The 16,192-nt window shown below is 40.2% G+C and overlaps 1 protein-coding gene across 2 annotated transcripts in view; it reads left to right on the top strand.

The window, feature by feature from the left end:
• NEMP1 (nuclear envelope integral membrane protein 1) overlaps positions 1-15,893 on the top strand; it is a 49,700-nt gene extending 33,807 nt beyond the window's left edge. Inside the window, exons 8-10 of one of the 2 annotated variants that reach the window (XM_089681077.1) lie at positions 1,559-1,732; positions 9,372-9,439; positions 12,342-12,490. In XM_089681077.1, coding sequence (XP_089537203.1) covers positions 1,559-1,732; positions 9,372-9,439; positions 12,342-12,358 — 259 coding nt within the window. In that variant the 3' untranslated portion in view covers positions 12,359-12,490. Of the gene's footprint in view, positions 1-1,558; positions 1,733-9,371; positions 9,440-12,341 lie in introns of both variants that reach the window. The other variant, XM_089681069.1, reaches the window with a different exon arrangement.
• Positions 15,894-16,192: the final 299 nt, after the last annotated feature.

Below are 16,192 nucleotides of genomic sequence, written 5' to 3'. Positions count from 1 at the left end.
ATGAGAACGAAGGAAAAGGAAAAAGGGTCCCGGAGGATCACAGTAGAAGGTCGTTAAAGCGACAGAAGGGCGATGTCAAATCTAAATGGCTGGGCTGTTAGTCCAAAGTTGCCAAAACCAGAGGAACGTATCGTGTGTCTAGCAGTATAGCTGTTAACTTCTCATTAACCATTCCAAAGTTCATTCAGTTTTTGACTGCTTCGAAACTGAGGAGTTTAGCTTTTTTTTTTTTTCTCTTCCCCCCTTAACCTCTTCATGCCGGCCGCACACAAATGTGCGGCCTCCCAGCGTCTGGGCCTAGACGCCAAGCGGCCGCACAGTTGCTGTCAATTAAAAAATCATATGTGCTGATTCTATCCCCCTTTGTAATGTACAGCGCTGAGCGAACTGTTGGCGCTTTATAAATACTGTATAATAATATTAACTAGAAAAGCTACAATTTCTGGGGAAATTGTGTGAGGTGTTCTTGCCTCCACCAGTAGTCTACAACTGGAGTAGGTGGAGTGTCACACACCTGGGTTCCTATGGCAACTCACTCTACAGCAAGGGCAGAGAAGAGTGGTTAAAAACAAACTGTTCCAACTTGCTCACTTCACTGGCAGTTGCCATTTTCAAACGGTTGTAGTTTAAAAATTATAAATCCTACACCGAAGAGCTTTATATTGTGAGAATCACAAGACCCAGACCTACATTTAATGCATAGTATGTCTCTGAAATACTAAAAATGAAGGCACAGTCGCAGTTTAGAAATTGCCCTTCAAATTTGAGGTGGCTAGAGTGGAGTTTCAATGAATGTCAATGGGCGGCGTGAGTTGCAAACAAATGGTCATATTGTGAAAACTATCAGGACTATGGCTTAGCCGTGGACATTTTTAGTGGCAGCAGGGATAGCTGAACTTTTTGATATAAGATTTGTGTAGGTGGGCTTGAAACTGAGGGAGTGGTGGCAGTGTAGAAATCATGTCCTGATTTTTCAGATCACACTCTAGCTTTTGTCAGCTCCCACTCTAGTTTTGAACATTCTGCCATTCATTCCTATGGGACCGATTTCACCACAAAAGCACCGATATTTCGTGAACCATTTGGCGAAACGTTCCACAAAGTAATAGCACACCAATCAGGAACAATCCGCACGTTATATTGCTGTCTATGTAGTGTAAAAACTGTGGGAGGAGTTAGGGTGGTAAATTGGGCTATAATAATAAGAATATATATGTGAGATAACAGTAAGTGGTCTTGCCATGCAACAACACTTAATAATATGTTGGGTGACTGGTCTGATACCTGCTTCAATTCTCAGCTTTCTTTGGGCACCACCAATGAGCAGTACATCAGTGCTGCTCTGTATAGAAGTACCTTCAGCAAAGGCTGCTAGTCTTTCCTCACTCTGCCTAACATTATTTGTCAGAAAAATGTCAGCCTGCAGGTGGCACTTTTAATATGTTTTATTGCTAACTGGTAAAAGTATAAAGCAGGTTATCACCTTTTACATGGTAAAATGTTAAGTGTGAAAAATTGGGCAAATTGCAGAAAATTCATTTTGCTTTTGACATTTCAGAAAGGTGTCTAAATCAAGAGTAAAACCCAGCCCACCACGCTTTCTGACAGAGGAAGAATACCGGAAGCAAGGGGAGCTAGAGACAAGGAAAGGGTTAGAAGAGTTGCGGGAATACTGCAATAGTCCAGATTCTCAAGCATGGAGGATTGTGTCACGCATCCAGTCACCAAAGAGGTAATTCATGTTTTCTTTAGTTCCATTTTTGAATTTGTGAATGTTGTATTTTGTGTGGTTCAGTTAAAAGTGCCACCTAGTGTTTTCACATCTGGGATCTTTTCAGTGTTGGTCCTGAAACATGATTTATTTAGTCAAAACTAAATAGTTACAGTTAAGGGGTGTAGGAAGTTTTAATCCTGCCTAATATTTTTTCTTTTTTGCTGTCTGTTCCTGATACGAGGTCAGCACAAAGGCCCCACATGCATTCCGCAAGATTCCTGAGTGCTTCCAACGTGGTGCTATACTTACCTTCAGCCCTTCTCCAGCAATTGTTTTAAAACGGAAAGGAGTGGGCAAGATTAGGTTAAAAAATATTTTAAATATAGATGCATTTTAAATGTTTATATTTCTGCTCACAGCAGAAAGTTCATGTGAAAGGTTCTAACCCTTCTTCTCTCTGTCCAATCCTAAAATAACTTTTGGCTGTAATAGAGCTTTTAGGAATGAAGGTAGGTTTGCTCATCAAAGGTAATCACAGAGCAGGTGCTCGGCATTAGCCATTAGTCCAAGAAGGGGAGATTTTGGAGGCCCACTTAGGCTCCATTCACACTAGGTCGTTTCAAATAGTGGGCAGAATCTCTGCGATTCTGCCTGTGATTTGAAAATGCACATTCGTGTGTTCAGGTGCAATTCATTTCAAACATGGAGCATTTTTGCTGCGATTGAGACGCAGTTTTCTGCACAACAAATGCACTGCAATCGAGCAAACAAAGTCGCGGGATGTGCAATGCCAAAAAAAAGTTTTGAAACCGTTAACGTCTACTGCTGCCAAGACAACACAAAGTGTTGGTAAACTTAATGGAATTTAAAGTGGTCTCTATATAGTGGGGGTATGCCCACCCATCCTTCTGGAGAGTACAGGCAGTCTCTGGGTTACAAACACGATAGGGTGTGTATGTGTTCTTAAGTTGAATTTGTATGCAAGTTGGAGCAGGTATTATTTTTTTAGGTATAAGACAACTTTTTACCCCTTGAAAATCTTCTCAAAAGTCGGGGGTCGTCTTATACGCCGGTATACGGCATACTGACACTCTTTAGGGGGCGGCGCGGTGCCGCCGCCCCCCCCCCCTTCCAACGGAAGGGACACTAAGTACAGGGGTGGGCAGGGGCTGTTTCTTACCTGTCCAGGAAGCGCGGCTGCTCCTTCAGTTCGGCCACTGGATGTTCGCGCGGCTGCTCGGCTCCGCCTCCTCACCGGTGATTGGGCGCCAGAACTGTAGCTCAGGAAAGGCACACAGGTGGCCAATCACCGGCGAGGGGGCGGAGCCCCATCATTGGCATTCGTGGCAGGAATAGTGCCCCATCATTTAGTATCAGTGGGAGAAATGCTCCCACTGATACCAATGATGGGGCACTATTCCTCCCACTGATACTAATGATGGGGCACTATTCCTACCACTGATACCAATGATGGGGCACTATTTCCCCCACTGATACTAATGATGGGGCACTATTCCTGCCACTAATGCCAATGATGGGGCACTATTCCTGCCACTGATACCAATGATGGGGCACTATTCCTGCCACTGATACCAATGATGGGGCACTATTCCTGCCACTGATACCAATGATGGGGCACTATTCCTGCCACTGATACCAATGATGGGGCACTATTCCTGCCACTGATACCAATGATGGGGCACTATTCCCCCCACTGATACCAATGATGGGGCACTATTCCCCCCACTGATACCAATGATGGGGCACTATTCCCCCCACTGATCCTAATGATGGGGCACTATTCCTGCCACTGATACCAATGATGGGGCACTATTCCCCCCACTGATACCAATGATGGGACACTATTCCTCCCACTGACACCAATGATGGGGCACTATTCCTCCCACTGGTGTGCATTGGAAGAGGGGTAGTCTTATACGGCGAGTATAGCCCAAACACTACATTTTAGCAGGAAAAGTAGGGGGTCGTCTTATACGCCCAGTCGTCTTATACGCCGGAAAATACGGTAGTTTTTTTGGATAGCATAGGGAAGAGTTAACACCACTGTAATGTTTGTTTTGTTGTCTGTACTTCTGTTCAGAACATTTCACCTCACTTTCTGTCCCTGTGACAATTTTATTTAGAAAATTATGGGTTATTGTGGAAACAAGAATTGGTGACAAACCTTCAGTGGAGACACCTTTTTCCCATGGTAACTCTTAAAGGATTGAGTATCCCTTGCTAGGGGTAGATTTTCTTCACTTCTTGTTTCTCCCTTAGTTTGTAAGTAGGAGCCATTCAGGTTTGATGAGTATACCTGTTCTTAATGGGTGCCTGTACAGGAACCTTGGTGGCATCTAGTGGTGGACATCATTATTAATTTTACTAACTTTATGGAGGAATGAAGCATGAATAGTCGCGCTGATGTACCCCAGTCTGCTTTGAAATCTTTACCGTTTAGAGAACTTGCGGATGCAGTAGAACTAACCATAGTAGCAGAGTTTGGCTGTTTCACACCCAGTGTTGTCTTCTACACAGCTGTTTCTGTTTCAGTTGACTGTGTTTCAACCTACTTATGAAATTGATGATCATTCGCACCTGCTTGGAATAATTGGGTAATCATAAACCTGACTTTAATTCTACAAAATCCCTGACTTTTCAAGTGTCCAAAGTGTGCACATGTCAGAATTGGTGCTGTCTTGAAGCCAAAAGGTCATCACATCAAATATTGATTTGATTTAGATTTTTCTTCTGTTCGCTCACTTTGCATTTTTTAAATTGATAAAAATAAACCAGTAAATACAGCATTTCTTCACACCTTCCTAAAACTTTTTTGCACAGCAATGTTTAGACAGATGACCATGAATGTTAGTGAGAAAATATGAACTTTTTGAATAAAGTTTCATAGACTTTATATGATAATTTGTCTTTGTGAATTCCTTGAAAGTAGTCTTGTGGTCTGGGGCAGTACGTCCAGAAGTTTTTTCAGTACTTTGGCTTGGAACAGGCATGTCACATGTAGAGTCTGAGTGAACTCCTTATTTGCATATTTATGCAGGCTGCCATTGTGAACTTACCCTTAAAAGATTGTTGCCTGGCTGTCATTTTTAACATTAAAGCCTAGGTTTTCCTATTAAACTGCGGTGTTTGAAGATGGCTCTGTTTATCTCTAGAAATCACACCTGGATTGAGAATATAAACCGTGCATTAGGCAGGATAACACCTTTTTAGGCCCCCTTCCTGAAAAAACATGTTCACATATCCCATTACTATTACAACCCAACTTGCAAAATTAAGCCCTTAGCACCTACCTAGGTTGCCTTGCAGTATTTTGGCCCTGACGGAGAACAGAGTCTGTCATACTTGTAGCAGAAGGTCAAAGTGATGAGCTGCTTATCTGAATGAGCCTTTGTGCTTACAAAGGCAGCTTGTATCAATGTATCTATACTGTGCAATTTTGTGCCATTTTTCAACATGACTTAACACGTCTGCCTTGATGCTGGATGCAAACCAGGGTTCTGTGACTTTTCGTAGCAGGTGTAAGGCTGTACTATGTATCAAATGTGTACCAATTACAGCCTGTGGCAACCTCAGACATGAGAGTCGAGAGAGTTAACTGTATCCAGTCAGGAAATGGGATTCCTGAAAGAGGCCACTAAATGGTCCAGAGTACGTACCTGGAGGGAATGCAGGATTGCCTATGGCAGGGCAAAGAGGTGAGCTGAGGAAAGGTTGCATTTTAAAAGGGCTTGTGTGCAATATTTGGTAATGGGTCCAATTATCGGGTGGATTTTAAACTAGCGAGGTAAGTGAGAGAAGCACCATGGCATGCATTGTAGGGGAAAACATGAGGATGCCATTTCCAGACTCACCCAATCTTTTAAACTGCAACTTCTACATCAGTCCAGCAACCGTGCCGGGTATGTCGCCATATGATATATATTCGGATATCTGGGAAGGGGTTATGCTTGTTTTGAGTCAGTGTTGTGTGGGTCCTGATAAATTTGGATAAGGTAGAGTTAATTAATTTAAGAAATGAAGATGTGACGTGGATGGGCAGGGCTGAGAGCAGATATGGGAATTTCAGGAATATAGTAATTTTTAAGTATGTTGCAATGGCTGAACAAGGAAAAAGGCCAGTAATCAGCTTCTGAAGTAGATGTCAGGTTTTATGCAGGAGAAATTTCTAAAGCAAAAGTGTCTTTCAGGTCGGCTGGAATATGAGTGCCAAGATTTTTAATGGCTTTAGTTTTGTGGGTTTTTTTTTTTGTTTAAGAGTTTGGGCTTGAGGGGTAGACCTAAGGACCCCCGTCGCTTTGAGAGGTGAGTGGAAATGTGATGGGAAAGGGAAGATAATTTGCGTATGCTGAGATCTTGTGTTGACTGTCCCATATTGGTAGGCCCTGAATGTTTGGATTAGCTCCCACTCTGGATAAGAGTGGCTCTAAAGAAAGGAGCAAGAAAGGAGAGTGAGGACACTCCTGACCGGTCCCTTTTTAGAGTTTGGGACAGGATCGCATTTACCTTGACTGCAGCTATAGGGGAGGAGTATATAGCATTGACTCATTTTAAAGCAGTAGTAAGCACCCACAAAAAAAAAAAAGAAATCTGGCCCCCTGCCAATTTGTCATAATTGGCTTGTATTCACCTCATACTATTACATTATGACACTTACCTGGGCACAGAGCCCTCCAGTGCAACTCTGTCACAGCTCCCCGGGACTTCCATCTTCAGCCAGACTTCCTTACGGGTTTGCAGACTCTGGCTGTATGAATGGCCGAGGCTGTGATGATGACACTCCCACGCAGGAGCCCCCACACAGAGCTCTGAAGGTACCGCAAAGGTATGCTGTCCCTTCGGAGCTGCATCCTGTGCAATGATCTCCTAAACCGTGCATGTTTAAGAGGTATTCACCATGCCTACAGGTAAGCCTTAATACAGGCTCACCTGTAGGTACAAGTTAAAAAGTGGACTTCCACTTTAAGAAATTTGATCAATTGGTGAGGAGCTGTCCCAGGAGTTTTGGCAGGTAATCTGGTCTCAAGCTCACACACACTATTTTGTGCAGTATTCCAGATGGAGATGTCTTAATGTTCAAAGAATTAGTTGATATGTACTCTCAAAATTCAAGTGCAATCTGTGGATCACCAATTATGTTTCCGAAGACGTTCTTTAACCTGCAAGGATCCATAATATACTGTTCCTTTGCTCTTATCTTGTCTGTGATTACTAAAGATGGCATGTAATTGTCCCTTATGTCTCTCTTGATTTCATCTTCATGATCTGTCTTCTTTGTTCATCGCTTTGCAAATTGTTCACTGTTTGTTCAGTTGATTTGGACCAAAAAAAATTAATACAAATGTTCATTATATATATATATTAAAAAAAAAAAAAAGAAGAAATTGGAGCCAAGTTTAATGTACTATAGTAAGAAATTACCAATGGAGCCTATCAAATGCTTTTTTGACATTGTTGATGGGAAAAGTCTAGGGGTTTTCATTTGGCAGGCTATATGAATGAGGTTGAGGACTTTAATATTATCTCTGGCTTCTCGGGTGGATAAAAACACAGTTTGAGACTGGTAACGTGCAGTAGGAGTTCATTGGCGAGAATTTTTATGATGAGCTATAGATCCAAATTCAAGGGGGGATACAAGTCTATAGCTTGCACAAGATGAGGGGTCTTTTCCTTCTTTAGGGAGAACTTTCCTAAAAACCTTTATTCAAATGGTGGTAGTACATAAGGGAGTAGATATGATGTATTTTTATGAAGCAAATGGATCTTTGCACTCTGCTACTGATATTAGTATTCCAGGCTTCCTTTTCCCCTCAGTTTGTCTCCCTCACTCAAGTAATGTAGCAGTGCTGATGGAGAGCGGTAGGGGTGGAGCAACCAATGATGCTGTCAGGCGCCTGATGTCCTCCATATCAACCAAGCTAAGCACACCCCTATCTGCATGCATGAGCTAAGGGCAGATGGATTCCATGAAGTAAATGCTACATGAGTCATCTGCCCTTAGTTAAGATGGCCACGACCAGAAATGCTAGGGGGTGTTTTTTCAAAATGATTTCTCAGCAAAATAAAGCATGGAGACATGGATGGATGGATGAGTTTGCTATGAATGTTATCAATGAATTAAAAAAAAAAAAAACCGCTTTGGTTTTTTTTTTGGGCTCAGGTGCAGTGTAGTTCCACTTTAAGTTCCACTTTAATCCTCTTAACTTGTGGTATTACACAATGCCATTCACTAGGCTGGAAGAGCTGAAATTAAAGCACCACACCACTGCTAAGAGGTCCAGATACAACTTTATTCCATTAAAGTTCAGGGGTATAATTCAAGAAGTAGCCAATGCATTTCAGGGTTCTATGTGCCCCCTTCATCAGGGCTTGACTGGCAACAAAGTGGACAAACCATAAGTTAACTGAACCTACAATGGTATTTATTTCAGTGTGAATTGAAAGCACAGGCCTGATCAGCTGCTTGTTTGGCAGCCACTAGGTTGGAGCACTGTGACATAACAGAACAGGTGACGTCATTGTTCCCTCTGAGCCTTGACACCAGCCAACACCAAGTATTTTAATGTTAAAATGTCTTTTGTTAACTGAAAAAAGAAAATACATTTTCAAATCAAATTCAGGTGCTGCTGCAATTTCCTAAGCTCGCTCTCAAAAAAAAAAACATTTTGTACAAAATGCCCAAGCATCTATCTTCCCTTCCTTCATTCTTCTGTAGCTTACTAATTTTCACAGAGGTAGCACTGAAATACATGTAAGAGCTCAGACAACCTCTTTAACAAGATATTCATTTTTAATAAGGCTTTTCCACTTCTATAAAATGCTGATAAATCCATGAGATGTGTATAATAAAGTCATGCTACCCCACTTACAAATCTATTTTTGAAAGGACACCGTAAAACAGCAGTTTCTTCAGGAAAGAAGTCTATTGCAGGCATATTATATAGCGCAGACACTTTGCAGTGTATATGCTACTTTCACATCAGTCCCAGTCCTTAAGGTGCTTACAATCTCTAAGGTCACTACCTCAAATGTATACATACACATACTAGGACAGATTTAGATAGGAGCCAATTAACCTACTCACATCTCTTTGGAGTGTGGAAGGAAACAAGAATAGCTGGAGAAGAAACCCACACAAGCACAGGGAGAACATGCAAATACCAAGCAGATAGTGTTGTGGTCGCCTGTGCTGCACAAAGTCACTATACTGTATGTATAAACTGTAAGAAAAGATTGTAATAGTGGTATAACTTCAATGCATAGGTGTGAAGTCAGCCCCAAGGATGGTTTCCCCACCACCCCCATAAAACTCATATTTTATCTTGCAATAGCACCACTTATAGCGGGTAAAAAAAACAAACCTTAGTAACTGGGAAATTGCTCACCATGTTTCCATTTTTTTTCCCCTGGTAGATTATAATTTCAAACACAGAATTAAAATGTATTTACCTTAAATGTTTTCTTTGAATCTTGGGGGAAGAAAAGTTTTAGTTGCCATCTCATATTTAAAACGTATAAATGGTAGTTATGAGTAGCACTTTTTTTCCTTCTGCTTTGAGGAATATTTTATTTTGAAGATTTGATAGAAGTGCTTATATTTTGAAGAAAGAGGAAAAAAACAAATTTTATTGCTTGCTAGGTATTCCTACACTGAAAATCCAAGAGCCATAAATCCTTGCAGGCAAGAGAGAAGAGAGGGAGAACATGGTACTTACTTTCTTGTACATATATCCACTAATTGTATATATAACAGTATAATAGTTTTTTGTATTTGTTTGTGAGCATGCTATGAAAGTTTTAAGGAAACCTGCATCTTGATACTTGCCTGTAGTTATGGGACTTGCACTTAAGCAAACCTGAATTGAGGAAAGTTCTCCCACACCATTGTTGGCAGCACACTGTAGACCACTTCAGGTGCCGGTGCATCATGTCCCTTTTTTCGATTTCAATACCTTCCTTGGCCAGGTGACAAATGGTAATCCAGGTTCCTGAGTTTAGAGGAAAGCACAACCTCCTGTCAACCACTAAGCCTATCACAGGCAGGCAGTACAATATTGAGACTAAGGAATACATGGCTTCTTGACTATGGAAACTGTGTTTTATAAACCAATTCAGCCTTGGATTTGGGGGCACATGGTACCCTGAAATGAAAGGCCTGATGCATAAGAACATGGAAGTACATGGGGTGTGGATTTTTTTTTTTTCACTTCAGGTTTGTTTAACGGGCACTGTATCAAATATTAGTAACCTTGCAGCTGTTATATTGAGATGTTCCAACTTTTCCAAACCATGCAGATAACCAGCAGCTCCTGGTGCATATCACTGTCACGAAGAGTTCTACTCCCAAAAAGCATAATCCTGTGGGCTCAATGGTGTGGTTAGAAGTATCGTATTGCATGGTACATGTTAAGAGTTTTTAGCAAGAAAAAAAAAAATGTACAAGAAGAAAATATATAGGGTGATTTACTAGGGATAGCATGTTACACCCATTCACCTCCTCTTTACATTTAGGAAAAGAAATAACAAAGTTTTTCTCCTGAATGGTTATTTGAAGTTAAGAGAAGTGGGATGCAGCATTGATCCAATCAGCTCAGTTCTCCCTGAGAGTGGCTGGTTCAGGCTCTTGCTGAGAGGCTGAGCCAGGTGCCAGTCCAGACATCTGGGTGGATCTTTCCCCAGCCTGGACCGGCTGAGTGATGTCCGCCAACAGCTGACTTTAGTCTGCTGTCAACTGAGAACTGGTAACAGCAGTTTCTGCACTCCTGTGATCCATAGAAGCAGTACAGCCAAACAAGCTTTGGCTGTACTTCCTTTTAACAGTGGCTAAGGTGACAATTACTCATTTTAGTAAGTTGGCTCCTTAATTTTGAGGAAATATTAAAGTGCTTCTCCAGACAATAACCGTTTGGGGGATATCAACATGTAAATTATACTTTTTTTTTTTTTTCTTTTTTTTCTGTATACATACTTCTGTGATCTACCACATGAATGTCCCAGTTTGAGCAGCTACTAGACCCGATTAGTTGGTGCCTCTGTGTTCATAGTCATGGGCCTGTAGTAATATAAGGGAAATTTTCAAATATCTGGTAAGGTGAAGCCCAACCTTGGATCCACTGCTATTATTACTAAACTTTCAAGTGAAAGTGTATGGACACAGAGGCGAATATAGATTACATGCCACCCTGATCCCACTGATTACTATTTAGATTAGATTTGTGAAATAGCCCTTTACTGAGGGACATATTTTTAAGCTACAGCTTGCATATAAGGCACTTTGGGTGTCAAAAACACCACTTGTAAGGGCACTTGATGTCTTTTGTATTTTTTTTCCTGCCTGTAAACGGTCCTATATGTTAGCCTAAGTGTCTTTGAGCACACAGGCGTTTAGAGACAAAAAGACCCAATCACTTCCACAGTAATGAGAGGAGCGTTTTGCCAATTCAAAAATTTCCCGACGCACCTAAACACGTGTAAATGAGTCTAAATGCACTTAAGTGCAAGGCAAATTTAGTACTTGAGTGGTCAATCCAACGGAAAAAATAAATATTCTGGTCAATGAAATGAACGGCCAAGAGCTTGACACTCCTAAACACATTTGCATAATAATTTTAACACTTTTTTTTTTTTCTCCCCTGGAGCAAAAGGCATCCTGGGGAGGAAAAAAAACATCCTGTGTGCATGAGGCCCAAGTGTTTTGGAAACGGAAAGCTAATCTGACATTTGGTAAATATCGGTTTAATCTTTCCTTTCATTTTCAGAGGTAGCATTTGTAATTTTAAAGTGTTACTAAACGCACAACAGTAAAATCAGTCTCTGTAGTCAGTAAAGCATGCTTTTTATACTTACTATGGAACCTAAGGGGTTAATCCTCTGCATTGTGTAAATGGGGTGTTTGATCCTGCCTTCTCTGATCCTCCCTTTCATTTACTGTCCCCAATCCATCTGCCATGATACAGAGCAGCAGTGGCAAGTCTGCACTCTGTGTATTTCTAAAGAGTTTTTGTGTTGTTTTTTGGGAGGGTGTGGCATTTGATCAGCACAGGGCCAAGCAGCGTGGTCAGAACAGAGGGTCAGGGGTCATGCAGCCTCATAGGACAGTCAGAGGAAAATGAAATATTAACCAGTGCTCGGCCAGACACTAATAGAAGTCACAGGACTGCCATATACTGCTAATGAGACAAGGTATTTAGTGGTTTATTTTTACTAACAGTTACATTTCAATGTTCTGTGTACTGTGAAAGATCAGATATAGTGAATGCAGGGTCATGGGTTTAGTAACACTTTAACTGTTCAGGTTTTTCATGTTTCCTTCATACCACTTGGCTGTATTTTGCCCTTCTGACTGTACTGTGAACAACAGTCTGTTGCACTTTCTCTCTGTGACCCCATGATATTATATACATGAATCGGTTTGTGAGCAGTTTGGTGTTTTTTGTTCTGGGTTTTTTTTTTTCTGGATACTTTAATACATGTTATAGAGAAATTCACTGTAGTGTAGTCATGGGGAAATGTTTGTTTGAATATACTTTTTTGTTGCAGAAAGTAAAAAATTAACATTCAATTTGCATTTTGTTTAATTGTAAATCTTCTTCCTCTCTGCTTTGTCCAGATTCGCTGACTTTGTAGAGGGGTCATCTCATCTGTCACCAAATGAAGCCTCAATACATGAACATGAATATGGACTTGGTGGCTCTTTCTTGGAAGGAGAGTTATTTGGGGAGGAAAGTGACATGGATACTGAAGATAATGATGATGAAGTATTGGGACCTGAAGGTCATCCGCACTTATTTAGGTCACCCCATAGTTGAGGTTCCTTGGTCTTTTGTCTTTCATTCTTTTGGACTTTCCTCTTTCAAAAGCCATAGAATTGATAATGGAACTATTACTAGACATTTGAAAAGTCAATGGTTGAAAAGTGCACCAGAGCTTCTTACCATTGTGACCACAGACTTGTCACCAGAACCAGCTTAAATTCTTGGAAACAAAATATTCTCAGTGCTTCTTTTCCTGGAGAGCTGTAGATTTGCACTATTCGCTACTATGCAAAATGTTTTGCCTGCTGGATGATATGCTGTCCAACATCTGGGTGCATGTACAGTTACAATTTTTAATTATATTCTATGTTGATACCACAACAGACCGGTTTCTATTACAAATGTTTTTCTTTGTTTAGGACTTATTTGCACCCATGCCCCCACCCACATGTTGATGAACGTTGATATGTTGCAATGTACTTTGTGTTGATTGTCAATGCATTTTATAATGCACATCACTGTGCATTGATTTGCATCATAACACAGTTGTTTGATGCATTTTTTATTGCAAAAACACAGGTGTGAATCCAGCCTTATCCTATTCCTGCCAGGCTTTTATTGTCTTGGATCGAGTAGAGATGAGGTAGAAACTGTCCTTGACAATGTTGAGGAGATTTCCTCTCACATTACCACCAGGGTGAAGCACAGGGAAAAACTGCTAGTGGCGACACAAAGAATAAAAATGTGATGTAGATGCTAAACATCATCCTCTATAATATGAAAAGTGTTTCCATTGCCACTGTGTCCCTGTTAGTTTTCCCTTTGCTTTTTGTCCAGTAAATGTTGCTGGGAAGGAAAGTGAAGGAGAATCTCCCCAGCTATAACCCAGCCAGCAATGAAAACCTGACCTGAATATAATCCCTCCCCACTCAATCCAAAATTACAAAACAAATCCCTTTTATTAACCAAAGATGGTCTGGAAAAATAATGACCTCAGTTTTGTTTGTCAAAATGTAGAAATTTTTAAAATGTGTGTCTTTATTTCCTTTATGTTGTGTTTTTTTTTATAAGTTTTTGTTTTGTTTGTTTTTTTGTTTTTTTCAATATCAAATATATAAAGATACTATTAAAGAAAATCTTGGTGCCAGAGAACATGTTATTAGGGAAAGATGAATTCCCAAGCCTACCTCAGTGCCCAAGGATATAGGAGGGCCTCTTATATGTAGTGATATGCAGGTGTCATATATTATTATATAGTATTATACACAGTATCTGTGCTGACACTTAGCCCTAATGAAGTGTTATTCTATATTACCAATAGCAATTTTTTTTTTTTTTTGCAAAAACAATATTTTGGATAACTTTGTGTGTGTGTTCAGCCCATATAAGCCACAGCATATTTAGGAAAAGTATTAAAGGCCATTGACAAAATATATTAAGGTCATTTTTAAAACTAGTGCAGGCTGAAAGCCAAGCAGGTAAAATATACGTTAATAAATATATTCAAATGTGTTAATTTACCCCAAGAAGACTACTTTCTGGGTCAGAGTTGCTAATGCCCCTTTAAATAAAGTCTGCCATTTTGAGTTTTCAGTAATGTGGTCAATAAAGGATTCCTGTTTACTGGGCACTATGTTGAACTGTACATATTGGCTTTACCTCATGAATTGGTGAAAGGGTGAGATTTTTGCACTGCTAAGTAATATGCACTTTGGGGCAGGGAAGTATATATGCTCTGAATCAGATTTCACCTCGCACAGAAATCTCATTGTGGTTTAACCTAATAGCATAAAGCAGAATAAATAAGATCACTTAACGCAAAACTAGGTTCACAGCATGCCCCAGACTATTTGTCACAATGTGACTAACAAAAGATACCCCCAGTGTTCACATCAGCAATACAAGGCTCTCGCTCTGATTGCAGCTACCGCCATCCTTCTTCCAGTTTTCATCTGGGCCTTGTCTTTCCTCTTTAGCCACTGGGCTGCCATGTGTTCTGGAGTTGCATTGTCTTGCCAACTTGTTTCATAGGCAGGTAAAGCAGTTCTTTTTTTTTTTTTTGTGTTTTTTCAGAAGATACTTTTTTCTATTAAAAATGCTATTGTATGTAAGTTTATGTTCCTTACAACAAAACTTTAATTCATCTTGAGTCTCTGCAGAGCATCTGATTTTAATATATATTTTGACATTAGGGCAGTAAAGGTGACACTCTACAATTTTCCACTGCAGGTGAATCAATTGCTGTAATTTTAAAATACATGCCTCAGGAAGATAAACTTGGGGGAGATTTACTAAAACACAATCTGGTGCAGCTGTACATAGTAACCGGTCACCTAACGTCAGCTTGTTCAATGACGCTTTGACAATCAAACCTAGGAACTAATTGGTTACTATGTACAGCTGCACCAGAGTCTGTGTGCTCCAGTTTGTCAATTTGACAAATGTTATAAATATATTCCCTTTTAATGTTTTCTTTTAGTAGCACTTCATAATTGTGTTGAATCAGTGAGGTTTCATGATCTTTAAAACAAACAAGATAGGTTGCCAACAGTAGAAAGGGTCTTAGCTGTGATGTCTGCATATATAGAAATAAAACAGCTTTGCACTTGGATATGGGTAGGACAGTAAGCTAAGCAAGACCTCCTATCAGAAATATTCTTGTGTGTGTAAAATCATTATTTGGCAGCCCCAAATGCGAAAACTGACATTGCTGAGGCATTCTCTAAATGTTGCTGCCTGCATCTTGTTAGATTTTTTTTTTCCTTCAGGTCAATTGAGCTGACATATTCTTCTTGATAAGAGGTGTAAAACAAGTAGAAAAGGAGGGGGCTATCAGGGCAATTTTATGGGGCTAAAATATTTGAGGCAACTAGGCTGTATAGAGCAGGATTGAGTGACCACTGTACACCGACTAATCCCTATTGGGTGAAGTATGTTACAGGGGGTGGTCCTAGGGAAGGGACTGCTATTGTGGTTTTCCTGTGGAATAAACTTAGTTCATAGTGACATTTTGGGGTGTGTTGGTCCCTCATTTCTGTATTTTTAGGAGCATGGGTGGCTCTGTTTGTACCCGACATTTCAGGTGGCAGCAGGAAGGTTTTGGCTTTACAACAAAAGGAATATTCCATATCCACTAGGCTGTATAATTTTTGCACAAAGGCTGATGAATAATGAAAAGAATAGTGTGGGCTTTAGAACAATTAAAGGCTAACATGAGTGGGCTTTTCCTAAATTAGCAGCATTATTATCAGTAGACCTATAATGTAAATGAAGTTTTCTCATATTGACTCTGCAGTAATAAACACTGCTAAAAATTCTCACTTTAAGGTGCTTTCAGTAATCCTTTCACATTGCAACATTTTGTGTTTGATATGAAAAGTATATTTTTATTAAAAATGTTTGTTCTATTTGCTTCTCTGATGTCTTTTAATTTCATACTGGGAGGGGAGAAGGGGCTAGGCTATGGTGTAACACTGGAGGCAGTATTCAACCACCGAATGACCACTTTGTTGAAATCATATTAAATGTATATGATATCATATATACATTTTTAGGTTTGGCTCAACCTCCAACCTGAAAGAACAGTATATAGGGGGATGAGGAATGTGGCGTGCACTGCAGGGGCATTTGAGTGCCAAGAATTTTAGAAACCTGTCAGTGTCAACAAGTAACAAGTGTTTTGCGTTTGAAACACTGATACAATCTA

This window comes from Staurois parvus, unplaced genomic scaffold (assembly GCF_062004578.1).
Source record: "Staurois parvus isolate SC_StPar_1 unplaced genomic scaffold, SC_StPar_1.0 ptg000017l, whole genome shotgun sequence".
In the NCBI taxonomy this organism is placed as follows: domain Eukaryota; kingdom Metazoa; phylum Chordata; class Amphibia; order Anura; family Ranidae; genus Staurois; species Staurois parvus.
This window is presented reverse-complemented; position numbering and strand designations above follow the sequence as displayed.